The 26,329-nt window shown below is 39.5% G+C and overlaps 1 protein-coding gene across 2 annotated transcripts in view; it reads left to right on the top strand.

Annotated features, from left to right (window-relative positions):
• The first annotated feature begins 16,299 nt into the window (after positions 1-16,299).
• Positions 16,300-26,329, top strand: part of PPP1R12A (protein phosphatase 1 regulatory subunit 12A) — a 113,253-nt gene continuing 103,223 nt past the window's right edge. Inside the window, exon 1 of one of the 2 annotated variants that reach the window (XM_014248945.2) lies at positions 16,300-16,643. In XM_014248945.2, the coding sequence (XP_014104420.1) occupies positions 16,407-16,643 (237 nt within the window). In that variant the 5' untranslated portion in view covers positions 16,300-16,406. The remainder of the gene's footprint in view (positions 16,644-26,329) is intronic. The other variant, XM_005519385.3, reaches the window with a different exon arrangement.

Consider the following 26,329-nt stretch of genomic DNA (forward strand, 5'->3'; position numbering starts at 1 on the left):
GCTTGAATATAGACTTTAAATGAACTGATTTTAAATAAACATGCCAGTTTTGAAAGCCTAAGTAAATCATCATCTACATAAGTAATCACAGCAAATACAGACATTTCTATGAAGATTTTATCCATGAAAAAGAAGATTCAAGGTGCTGACCATTCTTACATGGATCACAGATTAGAGAGTATCATTACCTTTAGTGTACAGTGCGGTCAGTATGCTGGGAGTACAAAGTGTACACACAAGTGAGAAGAGCTAGTTTGGCCATAAGATTTTATCATGTGGCAGAAGGTAGCTGTAACCTAGATCATCCACACAGCACAGCAGAGCCTGGCAAGTAAGTTTAAGGTTCTTCTGTGTCGTTACACTTTATTACACAGTCTTTTGGTATTTGAAGGCTGCAAACATCTTGTATGCTCCCTGAATCATCTTCTAGTCCTTCTGCCCTCTTTTGAAAAGTCACTGCTTTCACTTCTTAGCTTCTGCACAGTCTTAACCAAGTTAGAGGTTGTCCTCCTTTTTTCCTATTTCTTCTTTCTTCCAGCTAAGTTTCTATACTTGCTTTTCAAGCATAGCAGAGGAAGGCCACTGAGAAATATCTGATGAGCAAGAAGAAAACCATAAATGAGAAAACTCTTTAAAGTTTTTCCATAAGGATATAATTAGAAGTATTTCATTTGCTTTAGATGTCTCGTTCAGGACAGTTCAGCAAATCCCAGTATTATGAACACATGAAGGACATGACCAAAGGACTGATGGATGTCAACAGTGATGAGATAACTGCCTATACTTGTGATTCTGACTGATATTTGGCTTGTCAGGATGCCAAAGGATCAGTGGAATAAATTGAAATGGATCAAGGACTTGTGCTGTGGGACATTTCAGAGTGATAATGCTGACAGAGTTTCATCGTTATTCCTGGGGTTGTTTTGCAGCCAAGCTTACTGATGATTCTTTTCCATGTGGACTGAAGAAGTTCAGGACTACTTTCCTGAGAAGGTCAAGGAGATAGACTTCCAATGGATTTTTGGGAACAAGGCATTTTTAAAACACTGGGAATTCTAATGGAAGGAAAGTAGCGCTTTGAGATGTAATTGCTGTGACTTTGGGCCATAGATTTCAAGTCAATAACATGAACAGTCCTAGTTACAGGAATATAGGCATAGTGTGAGAAGGACGAATCACTGATAATTAATGCAACATCCCAACATGCACTAAAGGAAAAGGATTAAAAGGTAATTCATGTCAGCTAATTTTATTAAATCAGCAAAAATTTGAGATTTTACCAACCAGACTTCCAATTGCAACATGGAAGTAAATGCCAAACCATGGGTAGTTCTACTGGTAAAATAAGTGTGGTTAGACCTTACCAACCTCTATGCAACAGCAGCCACATCAGGTTTGCTAAATGTTAGCAGTCCTCATTGTTATTATAACAATACTTTTTAAAATATGCCCATCTTTACTACTCATCGCCGTACCACAGAAACGACAGTTATGCATACAAACAAGCTGCTGGCAATAAAATTGACATCTTTCTACTTCTACTGTTTGTGCTCTACAATCCACAGACTCTGATACACTAATTCGATCTATCAGAAAACCTGTCTCCATATCTCAGTTTATATAGACACTGCTCACACTCAGCCTACAGATCTTCAACAGTTCTAATCAGAGAGAATTTTTCCCTGACTTTCTCTTGGTCCCTGAATGCCTGGGTACCAAAGAGGTGGCTGGATGAATCTATTTTAAATGAGCTGGAAGCAAAATGCTCACACTGTCAGACTGAAAAGTTCATGTCTTGGGACAACAGCAAGTTACTCTGAAACACAACAAATATAAGAATATTAAGGGTGATTTATTAGAAGCATATGAAATACAAGGTTTTTAGATTATTATGATTCAATCTTCACAGTAACTTCTGTCATGTCTTATTTGCTTCCAAAAAAATTAAAGCAAGCATCTACTTCTCTTCTTTAAAAGTGAATTCCTCCTGAATGTAAGACCTAGGATAGCTGTATATGCTGTACACACTATACACAAATGAATGTGTAGGAGGGAAAGACTGACATTCTCCAACTGCTTTCCATCATTCTAAATGCCAGCTTTAGCAGTGCTGAGATAGTGATGTAGCTCATGGCCCAGATATGCAGAAATATTACATGCACTTTAATTAAAGGCAGTGATCCTCATCCTGCTGAGGATTTGGTCACTGATGTACAGTGGAGCAGCAACAGCCTCAGTAGGAAATCTTCAGTGTCTAGAAGCTGCATTTCCAGCTGGGTTTTTATTCAGAAAAGTAGAGAAGTTTTAAAGTCCATGCTGTGATCATCCTCACTCACTCTGCATTGGTTTGGTTTGCAGGCTGGGTTTGGTACATACACAAGATACTTTTCTGAGGGAAATGAAACTTTAACTTTCACTCCAAAAGTATACCAGCTGCACTGCCACCGTAATTAGAGCAGAAGGATTCTGAACCACGTGTATGGGAGGCACCACCCACAATATAAACCTAGAAATAGTTCAAGCATCACAGTAGATCTGATGTAAGGTAACATGCACATATGTGTATCCCAGGGAAGTGATTGAGTCACTGTGGAAGTGGCACTTAAGGACATGGTTTAGTGGTGGAGGTGGCTATGCTGGGTTAACATTCAGACTAAATGATCTTAGAAGTCTTTTCCAGCCTAGATTATTGTATGATTCTATGGTTCTTTAAATGGAGGGATCAGCCAGCTATTTCCAGCTGCTGATCTACTCCTATTGCATTGAACTGTTGATGCAGATGTGACCAAAATGCAGTAGCATGTAGCCCACTACGGAATATTGAACTGGGAGTCGGATTCTCTAATGACACACATTTCCAAAACAGATCTATAAAGCATGTGATTGACAGTGAAAGCTGTGGAAATACAAGGGCTCTAGCTAAAGCTGTGAATAATAATTTCTTTCAGGTGCTTCTCGGCAAGGTGAGTTTCTGGACTTTGCTTCCTTTACTCATATCAGCTGCAGGCTGACATATAATTGGAAAAGCTTGATTCACTGTCCAGCCATGTACAGGTGTGCATGGAAAATGTAATAGGAATGTTTAAAATAATCCCAGCAGAAGTCAAGACCTTTAATTCCACTTTGGACTTGCATTTTGTTGATCTAAATAAGTGTGAAGTAATGCTGCCTGACTTCAGGCACCCATCTTAGGGGAGCAGTCTCCTTGGACTGTGTGGTCACTGGAAATAGAAAGACCTTTCTGGAAGGCTACTGATCATCTGCCTTTGCTGACTGAACTCAGATGGCATAAATTACAGAAAAACAATTATTTTTGTAGAGCATGAGATTGAAAATAAACACGGCTATTTCACAAGAAACTATGTGATTCTTAAATCTGATGCAATAGGTTTTTAGGTTGTAGAACCAGAGGAAAATAATCCTAAAGCTTTATGATTATTTCCTTTTTAAACTACTTGATAAAAAGCAAACAGGAGAGTCCTTGCTTTAAAAAGAAAAGACCTGGCAAAGCTTCCAGCTAGAGTAAGGATAAGACAGTATTACAACCTGTTTACTGGAACATGATAAAGTCATCTGAAAAAACAAAAAGCACTAGAAACCTCACATTTGCTTTGGATATGTATCCTAAACACACTGAAAGATATGACATTACCTTTTTCATTTCCCTATTTAATGTGGAAAAAAAAAACAAACAAAAATAATTTGAAATTAATGTTCTTTCATTTTTTCATTCTGGGGTAAACAAAAATCACTGTCAATAAATTCAGAAGATGTTACTGTGAGTGCATTTTACCATCTAATATATGTTAATAAAAGAAAAAAAAACTGTCTGAAGAAAGTATCTGACAGAAACAAGCAAATGGGGATAATTCAGCATGCAGGCTAATTCCTTTTACTTGGGCTTTCCCATGTGCATTTACAATTATCTAAGAACAACCCATTCTGAAAAACCCATCTCACTGCTGAAAATAACTAGTCTTACTAATACTTTATAAATCCAAAGAAGAGCTGGGGATGAACTGGTCACTGCCTAAATGGCAAAGGCCAAAAGCTTTCTGTTTTTGAAAAGCCAAAAGCTGGCATAGGGTCAAATGGCACTTTGGCAGAAGCCCAGCTTCTGTCATTCATACATATATACATACATATTTATATATAAAGTTTTGCAGCTTTCCAGCCAGAAATAGATGTACCAAGGGAAAAAGTCTTGCATCCTCTTCTGTTGCACTTCACAAGAACAATGGATGCTACAGACAATTGCAGTTATATGCACTTGGTTGGATTAATACAAATATCATAATTAATCTCCCAGCAGTCACTTCACAGGCAGTGTGCAGATATGTGCACAACTGCAGCAACAAGTTTTATTATAATGACTAATATACAGGCCAGAGAGCTAACCCATCTTCTCTCACCACCTTCACCCCTACAGGTACTGGTATGCCCAATTCCAGTTTATTACATCTTTTCATCCCCTTAAAAATAAAGGTTCCTACTTATATTGAAGTAGAGGCCTTAATAAGTATATGCTTATTTAATCAGTGTACATGTAAACATATGCATACCTACAAGGCCTTAGAGGTTTCAACGGGACCATTACATGATTGCAACTCATTATAGTGATTTATATTCTGTGGAAACAAATCTATCACAGATTTCTTTACAGTCCTCCCCTAACTTCACTGAGGTGAATTAATGCATTCCCTTCTAGGTATGACTATGCAGTGACTCGCCAAGGCAGATGACTTTTGCCTCATACAGCCAGCCATTAGGTGCTGTGCCCTTGGGAAGTGGACCCAGCTCCCAAAACAGGTGTTACAGCCAGCAGACAGAGGTCGTTAGTTGTTGGCAGATAGGGTGTATACAAAAGATGTCCTGAGAACAGGTACAGTGCCTTGAACTCTGTTCTCTGCCTTGCCTCAGGATCTCTGTTGTTTGGCTTCACTGCTCCGGATCCTGCTGGCATTCACCACCTGTTCATTTGTAGTTCTGCCCCAAGCCATCTGTCCTTGCTGTTGCTCTGTCTGCTCCTTCTCCTGGACTCACCTTATGAATTACCCTCCCTGGTGTTGTTGCTCCATCTGAAGCTCATCTATGCTCTTGTCAAATTGCATACAAGCTTCCTGATGCCAAACCCTACATCCAAACATACCCTACCTTACTCTTTTAGGCTAATGAGCATTGTATGTCTCTGGTTCTTGATTTCAGATTGCCTTAATTATATCACCTGGCTCCTGCCTCCACCCAGACTCAAACCCCAGGGCTTCACCATGAGTCTTGTAACTCCCATGTCCCGTCATAACAGTCTTCATAGACAGGTGCAGACAGACAGCATCTTGTTTTGCTTGTGCTCCAAGCTGGGCAGAAATGAGCCAGCTTTGGTCTTGAAGCTGTACTCGTACATTACCTGAAAGGGAGAGCTCTTTTATAACCAGACAAGATATGCAGCAACTTGGATCACAAACCAAATGTATCCATCTCTGTCTATACTTGTTCACTTAGACATGCTGTGTAAACCTCTACCAACTTTTAGGGTACAGATTAAATTTAGATACCAAGAAGAGACATACTGTTCACATGTCTCAAATGTTCACCCAGATGTTGAGCAGCATCCTCTGTGGCACATAGCTAGACAGAAATTTACTGTGCGAGTTGGAGAGGACCAAGGCAGAAAAATTTCTACTAAACTTTCTAAAAACTGGTTATAGTTTATCTGTGAATGTTATCTATGTTGTCCATGCCATTCAGGTGAAGCATAACAATTGCATGTCATTAATTTGGGTATCAAGCACATTCTAGTCTGAAGCACACATTTTGAATGTGGTGGGTTGACCTTGGCTGGATACCAAGCTTGTCTATCATTCTCCCTTCTCTGCTGGACAGAGGAGAGAAAATAAGATGGAAAATGACTCATGGGTTGAGATAAGGCAATTTACTAAAGCAAAAGCGAAAGTTGGTGTGTGGGCAAGCAAGAGGAAAAAAATAATTTTATTCTCTACTTCTCACTGGCAAGTGATGTACCAGGGCTTTGGCATGCACAGTGGTTGCTCCAAAAGGCAAATGTTAAATAAAGAATGATCTCCTCTTCCTCCTTCTTGTTTCCTTAACTTTTATATCTGAGCTGACATCATGTGGTATGGAAGATCCTTTTGGTCACTTTAGATCAGCTGGCCTAGTTGTGTCCCAGGCTCTTGCCCACCCCAGCCTGCTGACAGAGGGCACTGTTGGAGAAACCAGCACTGATGCTGTGCCAGCACTGCACAGCAGTAGCCAGAGCAGCGGGGTATTATCAAGACCTTTCTGACTGCCAATGCAAAGCACAGCTGTGTGAGGGGTGCTATGTGAAAATAAACTCTGTCTCAGCCAGACCCAATACAGTGAATTAGGTCTCTCTTTGTTTCAGTAGACTTAGTCCAGACTTCCTCAAAACGTGTATTTCTACAAGTGGAACACAAATCTTACTTCCAAAGTACTAGAATTTGAAGTTTAGGCCTTTATCCAGGGTAGTTACAGTAAGTTTACACCAGCCGATGATTTTATCCCATATAATTTCCACACCAGGAGATGAAACATCAACAGATACAGAAGAAGCCAGAAAGATATGCTTGAGCTACCTTGAAGCTAACTAGTTTGGCTACTGGTAGTAATATAAGCAGAGTTCAAGTGTAAATTAAATTAGGCTAGATTTAATTTAGACTACCGAAATTTTGTGGCTTAAGCTGAGCTCTGTGCTTGCATAATTTGTACCCAACCCAGGCAACACAAACCTAACAAAGCCACTGTACACTAGAATCATTAAAGCAAATATTGAATCTAAAGGCTGCCTATTTTATGGCAGCTTTAAAAGCAGATGAAACATTTATCAACTTCCAAATTATTTTTAATACCTGAGTACATCAATGGGTCTACTCATAAATACTGTACAATGTGAGCAAGGGCACAGTGGCAGGATCTGGCCATAAATGCTTTCAGGCATGTGACAGAGACAGATATTTTTGTACTTTTGTTTCTAGGTAACTGCCTGGATTTTTTAACTATGTTTTGGTTATGGTATGGACTTCATCAAACACTGTATGGGCAAATGGCATGCTTTATATTATATTTAGCTTTATCTCTCTACTTATGAGGACCGTGTGGGGTAATTGCTTCTTTGAGGGCTGATCCTCATCTCTTTATTAAATCTAAAGTGTGAATCTGTGGGAACATTATATAACAGGGGAATGAGATTCCAGCTCTGAATAAATAGGCTGGAAATTGTCTGTATGTTGTATAACCCCTTCATAAGTCAACACATAATTAAATTACAGATTTTGGAACTTATACTGGAAATCATTTGCTTGCGTAAGAAACTCCAGTAGGATTCAGTGGAATATTATTGAGGGCTAATACAAAGTCACTAAAACAAGTAGAAATTTCTTAACTGAGCCTTGACTGTTTTAAGTGAGAACAAATTAATACATCTAGACATTCTCTTGACAGAGCAAGTGTCTAATGTGTCATGCATGTATTGCCTATACAGTTACTGTACTTCTAGAGGAAATAGTCATTAAAACTGCTGCACATATTTGGAGTACAGAACAATATATTTTCCTTTGTTCTTGCTGCTGCTGCAGAGATGTGTGAGTGTTATACAATGGTTATTGTACACAGGACACAGTTGCAGGATACTTCTATTTTTTGTGGGGAACTGGATGGCATCTCTTTGAAAATAAGAAACTTTGTAACAGATTTTTAATTTTAATTATGGATTAGCTTTTTTACAAAAAGAAGGCATAGTAATTATACTTTAGGTCATTATTTTTTTTTACACTGTTTGCTTTTCTATAGTAGTTAGACCTCCTTTATAATCTTATCTAAATGCAAGTGTTGAGGGAGTAGGACCAGATTCTTCTCCTTTTGAAGTAATTGTTTGCCATTTATTTTATTGGGAGTATCACAGTGATTTTATAAAGATAGCAAGATTTAATATTATGTACAAATCCAAAATTATGCAAACTCTACCTTTTTTAAATATGGGAGCCCACAGAATTGCAACACAGACATTTAGCAGAGGAATCACTTTTGTGTAAGTACAGAAAAGTTTGGTTTTTTTTCAGAGCACTCTTAGCTCAATCAACATTGGCACTGCAAAAGAAGATGCAGCATTGGGTGCTGTATCTCTAGTAGACTATTATATCTTTATTAAGGCTTTAAGGCTTAATTTTATTAAAGCTTAATTTTATTAAGCCTTTATTAATTTTATTAAGGCTTTATTATATCTTTAGTAAGGTCTAAATATTTTAGGCCTTAAATTGTGAATAGTGTGAGTGTAAAGATTCTAATTAATATGATCAAAATTCTTCATTCAGCTCCTGAGGTTCAAATACAAACGTAGGTCAGAAATGTAAAATTAAGAATTTTAAGTTATTTATCCTATGCAAAATCAAGATTCAGGTGCACAGCCAGGAATGTTACAAGTTCCTATTACTTATTCTACTTATCAGCCCACAGTCCTAAATTAGTTATCAAAATGTTAATAACAAAAATAATTAAAACTATTAAATTTTAAAATTTTATCTTCAAGCTATAATTGTATACACGAGTAATTAATTTTACTGTTATTAATCTAGTTGAAATTAGGTAATTTCTCATCTATCTATCCACCCATCTGTCATAAAATGAGTATAATGTAGAACTTTTCTAGGACCAGCCTTTACTTTCTTGAGCCAGTTCCAATAGAGGGAGAAAGCAATGAAATACATATAACCAGAAATCAAGGAATGCTTAATAAAACCAAGCCAAGTGTCTGATCTCAGGAAAATCAGTGTTTTAGATCTCAGTGCTTGAAATAAAAGCATACCAAAACTGTTTCTGTCAGAAGGAAGTACACAGTATATACACTATACCTGTGTCGTGTACACACTGTAGCAGTGCTGTAACAGGGAAGTGACCATGGCCCAAACACACCTGGGAGGAAGAGGGAGGTGGGCACAGGAGATGAAGAACAGCACTGCCTGGCTGGGGGTGAGTTTCTGCTGGGGTCCAGGCTCACTCCCTGCCTCTGCTGCTGTACACTCAGGAGTAAGTGTGTGCTAAGTGTGTCCCTTCAAGATTGTCAGTCTTTAAAATTAAGACTGCCAAAAATGAGAAAGTTGTTTTCACTCTTTAACATGAAAATTATCTAGACCTCCACTCACTGCCATGTTTGCACAGAATCCTATTTGCTGGCTGCCACATGGAAGCAAAGAGAAAGTCACATGAAGACAGATACGTTACCTCCACAGAGAAGACAGACAGTGCTTGTTTGCCTTGCTCGGGTTACCAGATTTATTTTCCACATGCCAGAAACCAGGTCCAAAGGACAAAAAATCATTAAAGAAACCTTTTCAGACATGAAAAAAAATGATGATATTAATGGTCACAGCTAAGACTACAGGTGAGATTACTTGTGGTGGTTGAGCCTACGTAATGTGCTCCTGCTTCTGAGAAGAGTGACTCTGTCCTTTCTCGGGCCTGGTCACGTATTCCCAACTCTTTTGTATCCTCCTGTCACCCTTTGATACATCTGTTTTGTTTTGCTAGACCAGCAGAAAACTAGCTGAGCCAAGAAGTAAATAGTCTGCTAGTGTAGCCAACTCATTCAGGTGTCAAATGAACACCAAGGCCTGAGAAAAAGATTGGGAAGGGCATCTGTGCTTCCAGAGGTAGGGAATGAGCAGTACAATAAAAGGAGAACTGGACTTTCCTATGTCAGTAACCTGACTGAATGTCTTCATTATCTTGTGAAACCTTAGCCTAGGTCTCCAAGAAAACGCTGGAAGTCATGTCTTTCTCTCAGGCAAAGAGAAGGCTGAGTCATATATCCAAATTATTTAAGGAAATAAAAAAAAAATTGGCTAAAATCTAGAGGTTACAGCCTTTTCATAATCTTATACTAAATAGCTAAATAATGTTTTGGTGAAAAGAAGATCGTTTTGAGTTACATGAGCATCTACTAAAAAGAAAATTAATTTTACAGGTCCCTTCTCAAGTGTTCTGAGTTACTGTGATGAATGGGGGAGTTGCAGGCCAGCACACCAATATTGGAATGGTTAGGAAATGTAATTTCAGCAGATGGGGGTTGAAATTCACAAGCCTATCAAACCAGAAGTCATTTAAGAAGATTGTAAAGCATACATCTCTGCATTTATGATATAGATGTTAAAGTTTCTGGAGTACCTTAGTGTTACCTTAGTGACTGCTGTAATTTTGCCCCAGATTATTGTCTCAGTTAAGTAACCCTTCTCCTGAACTGACAAGATGAAGCAATTCAATTTCTTCATGGCGTTGCGCTAGGGAAGAATAGGAAGCCACCAAAGAAGAAGCCACTTGATGGTTTGGGATGAAGTCTGATCAGTTGAGCTGTAGTGTGAGAAGTTCCCTACAAAAGTAGCTTTCCACAGCAAACAAAGGGCTTGTAACAAATGTGGGGGAGAGAAAAACAGTAGAAGTGTTTATTAGGACAATGAACTGCTAGAAGATATTTCTGAGCAAGAAAACTGCCTTCAGTTGCTTGTTTCTATTGTATTCAGAGACACAGGTCTTTATGAATATTCTTTTAAATAAGCATTGCTGTACACTAACAGCCAGTCCTCTTTCTTACAAAACTCCTCATTTTAGTGGCTGTGTGAACAGACTAAGGATGACATTATTTTTGCAGTGATGTAGGTGTGTCACTTGTGTTACTACATTGCTAAGACTAATCATGATCTGAGTGTGCAATTATGTCATATGCTCACAAAAATAGAGCCTGTAGGCACCATGACCAGCAAGGCATACTCCTAGATGCCCAAAATCCAAGCCAATTGTTCAGTCACATACAGATTTTAGTATTTTTAATTTAGAGAAATAACACATTCATATATCAAAACAAATATTTAAAAGGAAATTCATATACCTTCTGGTAGCAGAAAGACAGAAATATGTCACAGATGTCAATAACCCTTAAGTGTATTTACATTTGCATTGTGAGTGAGAAGCTAGAATAGGATGTCTTTCATTTCTATTTGTCCAAAATATTCTCCTACAGCCCTGAAAGTATGTTTCCCAGCTGTGATATGTTCAGAATGCAGTTCACAGGGAACCATTTGGATGCATTTCAGAGGGACAGGTCATTCCATTCCCCCTCAGTATTTAAATTGTATTCAATTGTATTGTACTGTTTCAGCAGTATGCTCCTCGACTTAAGCCACACACGAGTGGGAAAGCAACACTTTACCTTCAGAAAGTTGAACAGAGATTCATAAAAGCTACTGTAAGGTTATGTGGCCTTTAAGACAGTAAAATAAATCAAAGATACTTGTTCTCAATATCAAGAGGACAAAATGGACAACTGTCACTGCAGTGTCTAACACTGTGTCTGCATCCATACATATGCAGTATTCCCAGGACTGCAAACGTTGGATAGAAACAGAGCACCTATATTTCTGTTACACAACATATGGCTCAGTTCTTTTTTTTTTCATTACATGACTAGACAAAAATTAAATTTAATTTAAAGTAAGAATGATTTTATAAAGTCAAATTTATAAATAAGTATATTTTCCTATTTCTAAAGAACATAGTGTTACTTTTTACTAGCAAAGACAACTATTTTTAGCTTAATCCATGTACTGTTGGAATTGTCCATAGAACAAATGTTAGTTTAACAGATGGGTATACATAAAAATATGTGAGAGCATCTCCATGTGAATCAAGTTTAAATGTTGGCTTGCATTGCCATTCAGGAATACAGAGACACCAATCTGTATAAAGCTCATGGAAGATGCTAGAAGAAAACACCGTTGCAAATGAAATGGTTTGGATATGAAACTATGCAGAACTGCACAGTTTATAAATCTGTGTTCTGGTTGCTATGGTAGTTTTCGTTTTGGTGACTCAGGATTATGCAGCATCAAAAAGTAACCCACCTTGAAATGTGGGGTTCCTGTATAAGAATCTTACTGACAACTGACTAAAAAGCAAGAAGTTTGCTTATAATGTAGTTTACTTGAAAATTTTGATAGCAATTTGTGCACAGTCCTCTTACCTCTTTTTTTCTGGATAAGGATTGTACCAGAGATTTCACTGTTACATGTGTGAGTGTGTCACACAATCAGGGTAGAGAATATACCAGATTTCAAGATAGAAATTACTATGACTATCAAATAAAACAATGAAAGAAATGCCTTATTCTTGTGATAAATATCTCTGTCATGGTGTTTTGATGTGAAAAGACACTTTTATATTTTGTTATGTTTGCTCTCATTTTACCAACCACAATTCTTTGTGAGAATCTGTTACATTTATTAGAAAGTTTTGTGTCAATATATATATATGCAATATTTGTCATTATCCTTCAAATTACCCTTTTTTCCCAGAGCTGGAATTGATGATATTAACTTTGTTATATATATTAGTTTTCCTTCAAAATGTTAAGACAAAATTTTTAGAAGCCACACTGTGTGTAGTGCTGTTCAAAATGAGAGACAAGGCAGCAATTTTCCAGTTGGAGGTCAGAAGAAAATTCTACATCCCAAAAGATGATGATTTTGAGTAGTGCAAAAGCTTCATCTGAGAACTTCTTCTGTCTAGAAGCCTGTGTGAAATAGCTTTGAACAATGCTTGTAATACTTTTAAGATAATGATTTTAAGAAAACATGGAAAACCAGAAAGCACACTGATATCAATCTCATTGCTAAATCATTGTATTGACCACTTGAAGTCTGTCGTGAAATTCACGGAAAATATGTATACACATAGATGCTATCTCTGTAAAATGGTTACCTCTACAGAAAAGCATGGTTAGATGGTTACATTGTTACCTCTACAGAAAACCACTCCTACTGAATCTCCTACTGAATTCAGTGCTAATATTTGTACGTGGAAAATTACATACTTAATCACCTTTAGTATTGTGTATATACATGCAAGCAAAGGATATAACAGCATACCTAGTGTGTTGGGTAGCCTGGTAGCAATGCACCAAAAAAACTGATAAAACTAGGTCTAACTTAGTGTGCCCTTAAGTTGCACTCATAATGTAGCTCAGATGGTTAAGTATCTCTTGTTAGCCTACTGTGATTATTGTAAATACACATGCACACTTATGCAGTTATCTAATTCACTCTTGTGATACTCTTTTGCAGTAGCGACTCTTTTAGAATTAATTTTAATATGGTCCTCAGAAACAGCCTTAATATATGTTTGCTCTAACCCTCTGCAGAAATGAGTTTAACACTCCATGCTTAGACAGATAATGGGAAAAGAATTTCATATTTCTACAGAAGTTATTATTGGTATTTACATTTGTTTATGTCAATTAGTATGGAATTAGAAGCTGTAGACAGTCTCATCTTCTCTCAGCTGCCTTGATTCTACAATGAAATGGAATGACATTAGAAATGAGGTAGAATGGCATTATGGTAGGGTAAAGAATATACCCAATATGCCTTTGATATTGAATTTGCAGACATTTATGGGAGATATGAGATAGGAAAAAATTAGAAATAAAAAATATTATTATTTGTATTATTATTCCCTTCTTGAAGTTGAACACTTGCAGAGATAACTAATTTACATGAATGACAGCTCTACTTTTTGCTTAAGGAAGACCATATGCTTTGCTAGATTTTGCTAGAACTACATATAATTTCCAGTAGAGCATACAGCTATCTCTGAAAGACATTTATATTCAATATGTATGGAATATCTGAGTTTCAGCTGACTGTACAAATGAATTATATCTTGCCTGTACTGTCTGCAAAACCCCTCAAATATAGCATAACTCCCAACCATGAGGTGCAATCAAAAAAACCTAAAAAGTCAAGGAAAATAATGTCAAGAATGTGGAACATACAAATAGCTGCAGTGTATGGAAAAATATTTGCTGAAGTTCTCTGAAAAGCTGGAGCTGAATCAGTGAAAAATCTTTCCTGGAAAGAAGAATAAAAGGAAAGTTTTTTTAAATCAAGCTAACTGTATGATACTTAAGAACAAAATTGAGCAGTAGAACCTCTGAATTTCACTAACAAGCCAAGAAGAGCAAGTTGGAGTTAAAAGAGGATCTGTGACCAGAAAGAAAAAGCTGAGATGGAAAACTGAAGTCAAGGAGAGGGGACTAGAGCTCTGATGAAAACTTAGAAACACGCTCCATGACATTGAGATTCCTGAGAGAGTGCATTTTGAACATGTGCCTATTGATTTGCCTAAAATTACTTTGTTGCTAATAAAGCACTCTATTTAAATATTGTTTGTTGAAATCAAACATTCTTCAGATACGAGATTTCTTGAAGAGTCAAATTTTCAGACAGCCAGCTGAGAGAGAAACAGCACAATGAGGAGGTGCCTTGTAAAATATCTGAGACATATGGGACAGGAGAATGCAGCTTATATCTTGCACTACCTTTTTCTGGGTTATAGTTTTCAAGTCCTTAGGAAATGCCACTGGGTTGAGAGCCTGTCCCCCAGGGAGTTTGCCCACAAGGACAAGACCACAGCAGGAGCCTGGAGCCTGCTCAAATTCCCTCCTTAGTCATGAGTCGGGTGATGCATCCAAGCTCCCAGCTGGTAACTGTCCATGCCATGCTGATGGTGACAGTGCCATGCCAAAGTACAAGTTAGAACACTCATGTGAGTAATAAACACTGCAAAGACTGGGTTTGAATTGTACTCTGCAGTCAGCCTTATTTTCAAACCCAGGAATCTAAAATGTACCCCTGGCTAGTCACACAGGCTGCCAATGGGAAGGTATAAATTAGGTGCCAGATAATCTTTCATCCACCTACTTAGACTGCAAATCTTTCTGTGGCAAATCTTTCATCTTGACTACCAGATGTTGTCTTTTGTTCTCAATCACATTACGCCTTCAAACTGTCAGTGCGTGTATCTCATGCACTGCTGTATGAGTAAGTCTGATGGATATTATGTAAATATCTCCAGATGAAAATCTGTTCTGAAAGACATTAAGAAAAGCACGTTGCTGCAGGTACTTGCAACTACTACTTCTTGTGAAATGTCACTGACATCTTTATCAATAAAAATGGAAATAAGAGCCTGAATTGGCTGCAAGACTGCCCACCATAAGAAGGAGATGTTCTAATTAGAAAAGCACAAATCATGTAAAATCTGAAGTGTATGAGGTTTGGTGATCCTCTCAAACTATACTTTGTTTCCTATAATTATTTGAAAATAAAACTTATTTTCCAGTAAGTTCAAAACCACATTTTATCCCCAGAGATTATTCCATTTAAAGCAAAATACATATTGCTTTTAGCTAAAGAAAACATGCTGTGCATAGAAAAAACTTTATTATCTATAATAGCTTGGTTCCTAGAAGTTGCAACTCTGAACAAAAACATTTTAGTCTTCGTATCTTCAAATGCTGCATGGTTTGTAACTACTTGTTTTCTCTCAAGAGAAAAGATGGCTGTGCTGCCCCAGGTTTTGACATCATGGAAGTGAACTGTAAGTGAAATGTAAGTGAATAAGGGCTTTGTCCGCTGCCATGTAGAATGATAGAATCATAGAATATTATGGGGTTGGAATGGATCTTAAAAATAATCTAATCCCAATCCTGTGCTATGGGCAGTGGCACCTCCCACTAGACCAGGTTGGTCAAGGATTTATCCAAACTGGCTTTGATCACTGCCAGGACTGGGGCATTCACAACCTCCCTGGGCAACCTGCTCCAGTGTCTCACCACACTCACAATAAAGAACCTCTTACAAAAATATCTAGTCTAATTTGTACCCATTAGTCCTGGTTCTATCACTACAGTTCTTAACAAGGAGTCCCTCTCCAGCTTCCCTGGAGGTCCCCTAAAAATGTAGAGACAAATGGGACTTGGTGCTTTTGTACATCAAGGTGGTCTGAGATGGTCATGTCTAACCTCCCAAAACAAAGGACCCTCACTCAAGTTGCTCCATTTATTTATTTGCTTTTTCCCCGTCAAGTGGCTGCATGCGCCCCGTTTGACAATGCAGGCCGAAACACCGATGTCACTACAGGTGACGGAGATCGCAGGCGGGCACGGGCAGCGCCTTTAGCGAAGCTCCCCGACAGAAGTGGGGCTGCACTCCCAGTCCCAGTCCCAGTCCCAGTCCCAGTCCCAGTCCCAGTCCCAGTCCCCCTCACACGCACACTCACACTCCCCACTCCCCTCTCACACTCCCCGCTGGGCCCCGCCCCGCTCCGCCCCGCTCCGCTCGCGCGCCGCCTCCCGCCCCGCTGCTCGCCCCCCGGAAGTCTCGCGGGATTATGCTAACGAGGCCGCCCCGCCTCTCCGCTCCCCGCCCGCCCCGCGCCCTCCCTGGGCGGGTGAGCGCGCGCGGCCGCGGTGCGCTGTGGGATAGTGGCGGTATAAAGTGTACGCTCGGCGCGGCCGGGGCTGAGGGGGCCGGCGCGAGCGGGGCATGAAGATGGCGGACGCCAAGCAGAAGCGGAACGAGCAGCTGAAGCGCTGGATCGGCTCCGAGACCGACCTGGAGCCGCCCGTGGTCAAGCGCAAGAAGACCAAGGTGAAGTTCGACGACGGCGCCGTCTTCTTGGCCGCCTGTTCCAGCGGAGACACCGAGGAGGTGCTGCGACTGCTGGAGCGGGGCGCCGACATCAACTACGCCAATGTGGACGGGCTCACCGCTCTCCACCAGGTCGGTGCTGGGCCGATCGAGGGACCCCCGGCCGGACTGGTGCGGAGGGTGGGGGGGCGAGGCCGGCCCAGTGGCCCCCCCGCAGGAGGAGGTGGAGGAGGAAGGGGCCGAAGGCGGCTGCGCTCCCTCCGCTGGGGGGTGTCGGGGCGGGGAGGTGGCGACAGGGTCAGCCTGGGACCGGCCGGGGGCCGCGGGCCGAGCGGCGGGCCGGCGGGGCTGCAGGGGCGGGAGGATGCACCCCCTCCCCGCGGGCAGGTCGTCGGAAGGGGCGGATGGGCCTCTCCTCCGGCGGGAAGGAGGTGCCGCTGACCCTCTTTCGTTTTCCCCTCTTGGCAGCGCCTCCCTGGGAGGGCTGGGGAGAGCGGGCCCTTCCCCGTGTGGGCTGAGGGGGCCGGAGGCAGGTGCCCCCCGGCGTGGGAGGGTGACTGCAGGTGAGAGAAGCGGGCTGGCCTTGGGGGCCGCTTCTGCCGCTGGCCCTTGCCCGGGATCCCGGTAGTAGTTCCCTGCTTCCCTCGTCTCCCCGGTTCCGCAGTAGTTGAGCCGATTAAAGCCCGCTCGTGTGCGGGCGGCCGTGTTGAGAGACGGATCATCTATTTCTTTCCGGTTTCTAGGGGAAACCAGTGTTTTGTTCATTATATAGAAACGCGTATCAATAAGGGGCTGTTTGTTTTCATTACCGATGACTCCCATCGCAGTGTGAAAGCTGAACTTCAAGGGGACCAGGGATCTTAAATTTTTCTTCCGTGCGTTGGAAAGTAGTAAAGCCCAATCTATATCGCTTTGTTCTGGTGTGGGTATGTTGGGAGGGGGGTTGGTGCCGAGGGAGATAACTTTCACTTGGGCTGGGGGGGAATGGACGGGAAACTGGCTGTGAAGTTTCCTCAAAATGGATGCTTTGTGCATGTTGAACTTCATAGCAGTCTGATTGGAATCTCAAAACGTTAGCCAAATAAGGAAAGGCTGTGGCAATCGGAGATAATGCGGGTTTGCCTGAATAGTTTTTTTCTCTAGAAGGCCAAAAGCTTCCACACAATATTAGATTCACTGAATATCTGGAAAGCAAAAAATGTCTTTGACAGGTTAGCTTCTCGTTCTTAAGTTTAGAAGTTGTTCAGTAGTTTAAAAGAAAAATGTTAATGGTTATGTGTTGTAGGTTGATCAAGTAAAAATCTTTCCAAAATGGTTAGGTGAGGTTGCTACTTACATTAAAAGAAATTAGCTGGTGAATTTTTCTCCATCCTATATAGGTGTTTCAAGGATGTGAGGCTCTAGAAATAAATAAACCGCCTTGCAGAACTGGATAGAATCCCCTCTTGAACATGGGATATAAAATTCTATGACTCTTTGCTGTGTCTGAGTTGTCACTTGCTCCCCTGTAAAGGGTGTTGGTTTACTTTCAGTTGTGAACTGAACTGGAAGAATGAGTGTGTATTGTGGTTAAGCCTGTCAGCATGTTACTGCAGCATGGTTACCTGACTGCAGGCTAGCCTGTCACTTCATTGCAAGGTTTTCTGTATTTATCCTCCTCTAATCAAGTTATGGTAGCTTCATGCTTCTAGGGAGCTCTGTATGAGAAGCCATACCTTAACAGGTTAGATCCTTGAGTCTGCAAGTTGCTGTTCTCCAGCCATTGGTAGGGAAGAATGACGTTTATTTTCGCTCTGTTGTTAGAGATGGTGCTCTCACTTTCTGATGCCCAGATGGCATTTTCAAAATGTTTTTGATACTATATACTAAAAAGATTTCATCGCGATAATTCTGAGCATATTCTCCCCCCTTTTTTTTTTTTTATGTTGTAGTCAGCTTGGAAGGGCAAACCCTAAGGGAACAACGGTAAAGATTTACATCACTGCTAAAATTCTTGCTCGTGCTCCTCCTTCCCCCTCCCCTCCTTTAGTGATACCAAAGGACCTTTTCTGATTTTATGATACTGAAAGCAAATAAGACCAGTTGTGAATTTATAATCCTCTTGAGGCAGTACAGTAAGTGAAGGTTACCTGTTGCTATAAAAAAAGGTATATAACAAATTCCTGCGACTGACTCTGAATGGTTTCTCTTCATTATTAACACAAGACCTTATTTTCCTCCAATATGCGATATAAAAGGTGCAAATCTCACATGATGCAGTCTGGAACATGAATTAATTTAATCAATTTTGGCTGCAGCAGGACTAAAGCTGTATCTGTTCTCAAAGGAAACTCTTCAAAAACTTGTCATTCTTCCAGACATTTTTGACTGACAGATGGTAATTGTGTTCAAGTCCATGTTGTGTTTAAGACTGCCATGGCATGCTGTTGCTTTGTGGTTATTTGGTTGGTTGGGGTTCTTTTTTTGTTTGTTTGTTTTTTTTGGTTTTTTTGTTTGGTTTTTTTTTCATTGTCTGTCAGGTCCCATGTAGACATTGCTTCTTCAGAGGAATAAATTTATCTCAGTGAAGATAAAATTACTGTACTTTTTTGGGTTGTGTCTTTCTTGTCTTCCATCAATTTATTTTTTTTCCAGTTATTGAGAGCAAATGCGTATGTCTGAAATAGTGATATGATTAAATAGTTAATATTTAGCCTTTGATTTTCCTGCTGCATATGGCAGTTAGAGGAAGAGACTTAAGCTTTGTTGTATTTTTCACAGGTATTTGGAATTGCTGAGGGGAAAGTACCATTAATCCTGAAATTCTGGTGAACTTCAGGTCTGGTCTTTAATGGAGCACCAAGCTTTGTTGCTGAAGCCATTAGCTAAGCTTTTCCTCTGAGTGCGATAGAATGCCATCATCATCAGAAAAGCTGCATGTAGAATTGTTTATCTTCATGCATATGGGAAAGAAAACAGTTACTTGACTTGGTAGCTGAGAGGAGGAAAGGGGGGAGTATATATATATATATATGTATGTATATAGCTACTTCAGCTCTTGACAGTGACAGTGAGCTGATTTTGTTTTATATCTGCATGTGCACAAGTGAAGGGACTTGAGTGCATCATATCTGAGGACAGATGAATTAAATTCTTTGGTATCTTGCAGAAGAGGAAAAATTGTCATGAAGTGATGGTTATTCCTCTATGTAATTTTGAGTTCAAAGCTTGCTTTAAGAACTTGTTCTGCACAAGTCCTCAGCTTATACCTTCAGTACAGAGGACAAAACTGTAGTGTACTATTTTCCTGTCTATGAGATATATATACAATGTAGGATATTGCAGCAGGATAATGTGTATTGTGCTGCATAATCTGCATTATATACAGATTGTGTGTATGTAAGACCAGAAAACTTTGAAATGAGAACTTAAATTTACCATCAGATGTCAGTGCCGTTATTGTAGTGGAGGTGGAAGTTTTGAATGTTGTACTCCCAGACAGCTGTTAAGCAGGATGAGATATAATTTAAAGTGCAGCTTTTCTAATCTGCCTTAACAATGGAATGTAAGGGGAACTTGAGAAAAGAAAGAAGCCCAAAGGTGAGCTGTGACCTTGCAGATTATCAGTGTCTCCAGAATGGGGGGTGGAAGAGGCATATTCTGAAATAACGTTAAGAAGAGGTTATATAATATTTTCAGTAAAACTTGATCTCTTCTTAGGCAGACATATTTCTTCAGAGTGGAATTCAGTTCTCTTGTCCTGAAAGCTTAACACCTATCATTCCTTAGAGTTTGGACTCTCTTCTGTTTTCCTTGGCTTTCATGAAAGAGGATTTAGTTCACTAGCTCTGACTGGAATTTATTGCTTAAATGGCTGAAAGTAGTTTGTCTAGAAGTTACATAGTTTTGTACAGGAAAGTGGAGCCCACCCTTTCTGGACAGCACCATGGAAAGGCTGCATGCAGTGGGGAGGGACCACGATGTGGCCAGTTTCCTGGAAGGCTGGATTTCCTGTGCACGTTGCTCCCCTGGGAATATCGAATGTGCAGTATGGAGTACCTGCACACACCTCGGCACTGGCGGAGATTAGGCTGTGGTTAGGTATCACAATCTGTGCAGCCTGCTTTTTGACTGCCCTTTTTCTTTGAGACTGCTCAGACTTAGGAGATGGTAACCTTGTTTTTGGCCTCATTTTCTCTGGGTGAGGAAGGCGAGTGCTGTAGCCTGATTCCACCACACAGCATGTTAAGAACATGTCCTATTGTGCTGATCTTGCCTGTTCTGGGGAGGGTACTGCTTTTGAGGTAAGATAAGGGATATTGTCTTGGCTGTTTGTGCATGGTGGGGGTCATTGGGCACCTGCAGTGGGTGTTGGTGAAGGTCCCTACTCCTTGGTGAAGGATTCATGTTACCTTTTTTGTCTGTGACAACTACAGTTTAATTAAGCAAAATTCCTCAAAGGCTGTCTCTCTGTATCAAATAGTGTTGTTCTGCAACTTTTTAGGTGCTCAACTGAATGTGAAGGTGAGACTGTTCTAGCAACATTATAATTACATACTAGTTTGCAGATAGAGCAGTATGCAGTGTTAAATAGAAATTTTGATTTGCTGCCACTGTTGTAGGACTCTGCTGTGTTTATCCCTGAATACTAATTAAGATTGTGTTTCACAGAATGCTTGCTTACCCTTTCTGAGTAAGGACAGTTACTGTTGTCTTAGTATTTCCTTTGGATTCTATGAGATTTATTTCTTAGATAAGAAGTACCTTCCTTTGCAGGAGTTTTTGCAACTGCTTATGTGAAAACTTCTGTCAGGGCTTCTGGTGGCATATTCTTAGTACCTGATATGGTAACGGGTATAGATACCTTTGGCACCAGCTGTTTCCTTGTTATGGCACCCTTTCAAACTGCAACCAGTGATGCAAAAGGGACACAGAATCTACCAACACTGGATCCCTTTGCCTTAGAATTCAATAGAGGGCATTATGGCTGCACTGTCCGGGTTCCTTCTGATGAATGATAACACAGGTCATGTACTTGAGCTGGGGCTGCAACATGTGCAGCACATCAAGCTGTAAGAGCAAAAAGCAGGTTGTCAGAGTCTTACATCTCTACAGTGTTTGCATCATAGCAGCAGTATCCAACAACCAGGGTAAGGAAGGTATGGAAATAGCTCAAAGCTAACCTAGTAACCTCCTAGCTAAGACTTCTACCATGACTCTCTTGGAGAATGAGAATACTCATTGCGTACGATATACTTGTTAACTTTTCAAAACTGTCAAGTATGAGGACTTCATTTTGTACAGAAAGGTTTGTACTCAGTTACAAAACTGATGTCAAAGTCTCACTGTTTGGAGGGGAACCAACCTACTAATCGCCAAACCTCCTAATGCTCTCATTGTGGATCTTCTACCACTGAGAATTTTTGAGTAATTTGCTCAACTTGTTTTATTATTCTTCTATCATGGCTTTTCTTTACCTATTTTTTATCTGTGCAACAGAGCAGAGAGAAAATAAGCCCAGAAATAAATGTAATGTTGACGTCACTCAGTGATCAGACTACAGAGGCATATTTGTTGAAATTCCCTTTTGTAATTGGTTCTTGTGTGGCCCACAGGTCTTTCTCTCTGTAGTTACAGTAGCTAGGTTCAGGTGGTACAGTTAGTACTTGTTAATTTCCTACTGATCTTGTCATCTACGTTTCTTTTTTTTTTACTCTTTGAAATGGAGGCAAGAAGAGGGGAAAAAGGTGTGATTTTTCATAATATACTGTGAGTATAATAGTGGAAGTTTAAATACTATATTCAAAAATTTGTGTTCTCTTTGGTGTTTCATGAAAGAAACAAGAAACAATCTCTTCAGCTTTTTAGATTTATTATTTCTGAGTGGTCTGTCAAGTCTGAACCTGGGATTTCTATGTATTTTCATTGCTGTGGATATTTCTCTCGCACAAACAGAATAACCCAAGTAAATTGTAGCATATAGAAATGACTTTAAGTATTTAAAGCCAGTTTTCATGTTAGTGTAACTGATAGCTTTCTTAAACTTGCTAGTCATGGAGGTAGAGTTCTGCATTCCAGTGTAAGGATGAATTCAGCTGGTAGGGCTTTAGTATTTGCTGAAGCTATAAGGGACAATATCTGCTGGTCTCTTGGTATAAATTTCACTGTAGCATTAATGCAGCTTTTACAGTACAGCTTTGTCTGTGGTTTTCTATGTGTTCTCTATTTTTGGTATTGTTAGAACACTTTCTCATGATAAATCATCAAAAAGCACTTTGTAAGAGTAGATGAGATGTGCTTTTGTATGTATGAATAAAATTGATATGAACACACTTGATTTAAGGCCTTTCTGATTTTGACATTGTAGAAGCAAGAATGCTGTTTTACCAAATTACTGAATTTCAGTTGTTAGCTAAATCTGAGGCTAGGAGACAGAAGCAGTCAGTATAAATCCCTAGCAGATATACCACTCTGGAGGCTGAACAAAATATGCTACGTTTTAGTTGGAACAGATGGTTTGACAGGCTCTTGTCCAGTTCTTTACTTGTTTATCCCTTTGCTTATGCTCTCAGTTGCTCCCTTTCTCAAAGTTATTACCTCGGTTAGTAAGATACTTAGTGCAATCCTCTGAAAAACTGAGAACCCAGCAAATTGGTAGTCTCAGCGTAATTGTGTTGCCTGAGGCTGGGCTCACACCATGTGAAGTTGAGGAGCATGCATGTGTTCTAGGAAATACTGAAATTTTATCCAAGTATATGTTCCGATGGGTTAGACTTAGACAAACTAATCTGCTCTGAAAGCAATGTGGAGGTAGTTTTGATCAAGTGTAGCATGAGTACACCTTTATCATACCAAGTAAGACATGCAGCATATGAGGACATTTGCCTAACAAATGTTTTGTCAGTGCCCAACAGTATATTTTTCTTCATTGATCTTGACAGCTGTAAAATGCAAACTGGAATGCAGCTGTAAGGCAGTGGAGCCATCCTTAAGCTGGTCAGCCTCTGATGCTGCTGGATGGGTGGAGACATTCCAAGCTCCTTTACTTTCCTATATGCATTCCTGAAATGACAGTCAATGGAAAGCATGGGATAAGAGTAGCAGCATTCCTCAGCTGTTTCCTTTCTAGTAATTTAAAGTCTATAAGATAGAATACAAGAAGTCAAAAGATGATCACGGTACTTGGTGGGGGGGAGCATTGTTGAATTATTTTATTTTTTTTATGCATTGGTTTGACAAGACTTGGTACCCAACTCTTTCAGTTATTGACCACACTGAATCAGGCACTGTGCTTATCCTGGAAACACTGAATCTTTGCCAGCTCATTGATAAAGCCAACATTAGAGCAATATGATGAAGTCTTTGAACAAGATTGTTTCCCCATTTATGTCTGAGTGGTGTTAGCACTTACCCCATTAAAAATATATTTGTTACACTAATGGTGTTAAACAGAGTGACGTATGGAGTTGGCTTTAAGAAGAGGGTGAAGCCCCTGAGAATTAAATGTAGCCTCATTTTGGGCTCACATACAGAAGTAGGTTTATCTTCAAGATGGCAAATAATACAGTATAGTTCCTATGCTACTGTAGTTTCTGAATGCTTCAGTTTGGTCTATAACTAGCACATGACCATTGACTCTGCTACTGAGTTATCTGTAAGCTATGGTTGTTAGAAATGGTTCTAGCCCTAAAACATTCAAAAGGGCCAAGTCTCACTGACATTTTTTTAGAATTATTTTTAGTTCAGTCTGAAATATGCTTTGATTGATTTTATGATTGTAGTTCAGGGTTTTGAGTTGGAACTATGACAGCTTGCTTTGATATGATCAGTTAGCGAGCCAGTGGTGATTATTATACAGATTTTAGTTCTGGGATGATTATTTAGTTTTGGAGTTTGTTTTGCCACCCTGACCGTGAAGCTAGAAGAGTAACTGGAATCTTATATATCTATATATATATAGAGAGAGAGAGATACCTCTATTTATCTATATACTTCTTGAATATTTGAGGTTTATTGTACATCAGGGAATTACTTTCAAGTGTTAGCTTTGTATTGCGGATCTAATATCTCTCTGCCTGTCTATCTCTTGTTTTTTCAATTTCCTAAGTTTTTGGGGTTTTTTGTTTGTTTTTTTGTTCCTTCACAGAAGGACTGAGATGAATGTTACTATGAAACCTGTTTGTTAGTAATTCTAACAAATCTCCAAACTTACAGGATGAACTTACCTTACTAGTTTTCTTAAAATTTCACACTTGAAGTGAGTATTTTTCTAAGGCAAAATAACACTATCTTCATCTGGTAACCAAGGTGAACACATCTGACAAGCATGTAGACTGTATGTGTGTGGTCAGTGCTGCTTTCTAAAACAATTAACTTAGATGAAGCTTTCACTGAGGAACTGCATTCCTCTGTCAAAGCTGGGATCCTTGTGGGCCCCTTTTGAAACTAGAATACCATCTCAGACTTAACGGCTTTGTAACTTTCAACTTACAGATATCCTGAAATTTGCTTTAGTGTTCTTGACTGAAAACCTACACTTTTCTTACTGAAGTGGAAAAGTTGTTATTTTGAGGCTGCAAAGCATGGTGTCTCAAGTTTTAACAAAAGTGTTGTTGCTTGCAGGGGGTTTGCAAATAAATGCAATTATACTGGAATAAGTAGTCTTAATTAAATGAATAATTTTATCAAAATTAATTTTGATAAAATTTATCAGTTTTCCAAAAGTATCCCTTCCTATCGCAGAGATGAAACAATCTTAAACTACTTGTATTATTTCCTCAGTTTGTGTGAATTATGACTGCTAGTTCTGTATTCTAGAAAATGTAGGTAACCCTGCTTATTGTTGCAGCATTATTTTTTTAGGGGGTGAGTTGTGCTAGCACTGGGACTGTCAGTGGGTTTTTGTTTATGAACCTCTCTGGACATGACTTTCTGGTCACTCATTGCCTACTTCCTTGCAGACAGCCTAGCCAAATGCTTGGCACTATAGTTGTGTTTGTATGTGTTTAATAGTGGTAGTGAATGCTACTGCTTGTATGTCACAGTGCTTATCAGGTATTTGTACACTTAAGAAGAGAAACAGCTTTTGTGCATCTCTGCAGAGGAGTGACTTAACAGGTCTGTTTTTGTCTTTTGTACTTAACATTTCTAATAGACTTACTAAGTATTGAAGGTGGGCTTTGGCTGGATCTATCAATCATGACTCCTAAGAAAGCTCATGAAGTTACTGTAGAAACAATTTTTATTTATAGCTCCAGGTAAATACAGCAGTAGTGATTTAAAAACTACAATTTTTAAGGAAAATAGGGAACAACTTGGTGCAAATGATAGAAGATACGTTATATATTTTGTAAAGTGTTTTACCACTTACCCAGTGGGATCTGGGGGTGGGAGAGCTCTTTCTCAATTGTTTTCTCAGCAATTGAAAAGGTTGCTGTACTCTGTAATAATAAAAAAATGTAAATTGTAATTATAGCAAATAGCATTTGCAAGCTCAAGTATCTGTTAAGATGTGATTGCTGGAGATAAGTACTATTAGATTTTTTTGCTTCAAGAAGCCTAACCTTGTGAGAATCACTGTACCTGTGAACAAAGTGTCATAGCTTTCTGGAGCCCAATCATTAGTAAGTTCTATGGCACGAGGAACATGGAAACAGGAGTTCTCTGGATGTGTATGGAGCAGTTCCCAAGGGCAGATCAATAGCTTCAGTTTGACTTGCAAAAACTTTACAAAAGCCAGGAAAGCCTACTAAAACAAAATGTGTGATTATTAAGATGGTGGATTTCAAAACCTGTTGCTGCAATCATGGTTTGGCATCCTTTCTTTTTTTTAGAATAAG

Source organism: Pseudopodoces humilis, chromosome 5 (genome assembly GCF_049639895.1).
Source record: "Pseudopodoces humilis isolate 2021_Gansu_Grassland_sample_001 chromosome 5, ASM4963989v1, whole genome shotgun sequence".
In the NCBI taxonomy this organism is placed as follows: Eukaryota; Metazoa; Chordata; class Aves; order Passeriformes; family Paridae; genus Pseudopodoces; species Pseudopodoces humilis.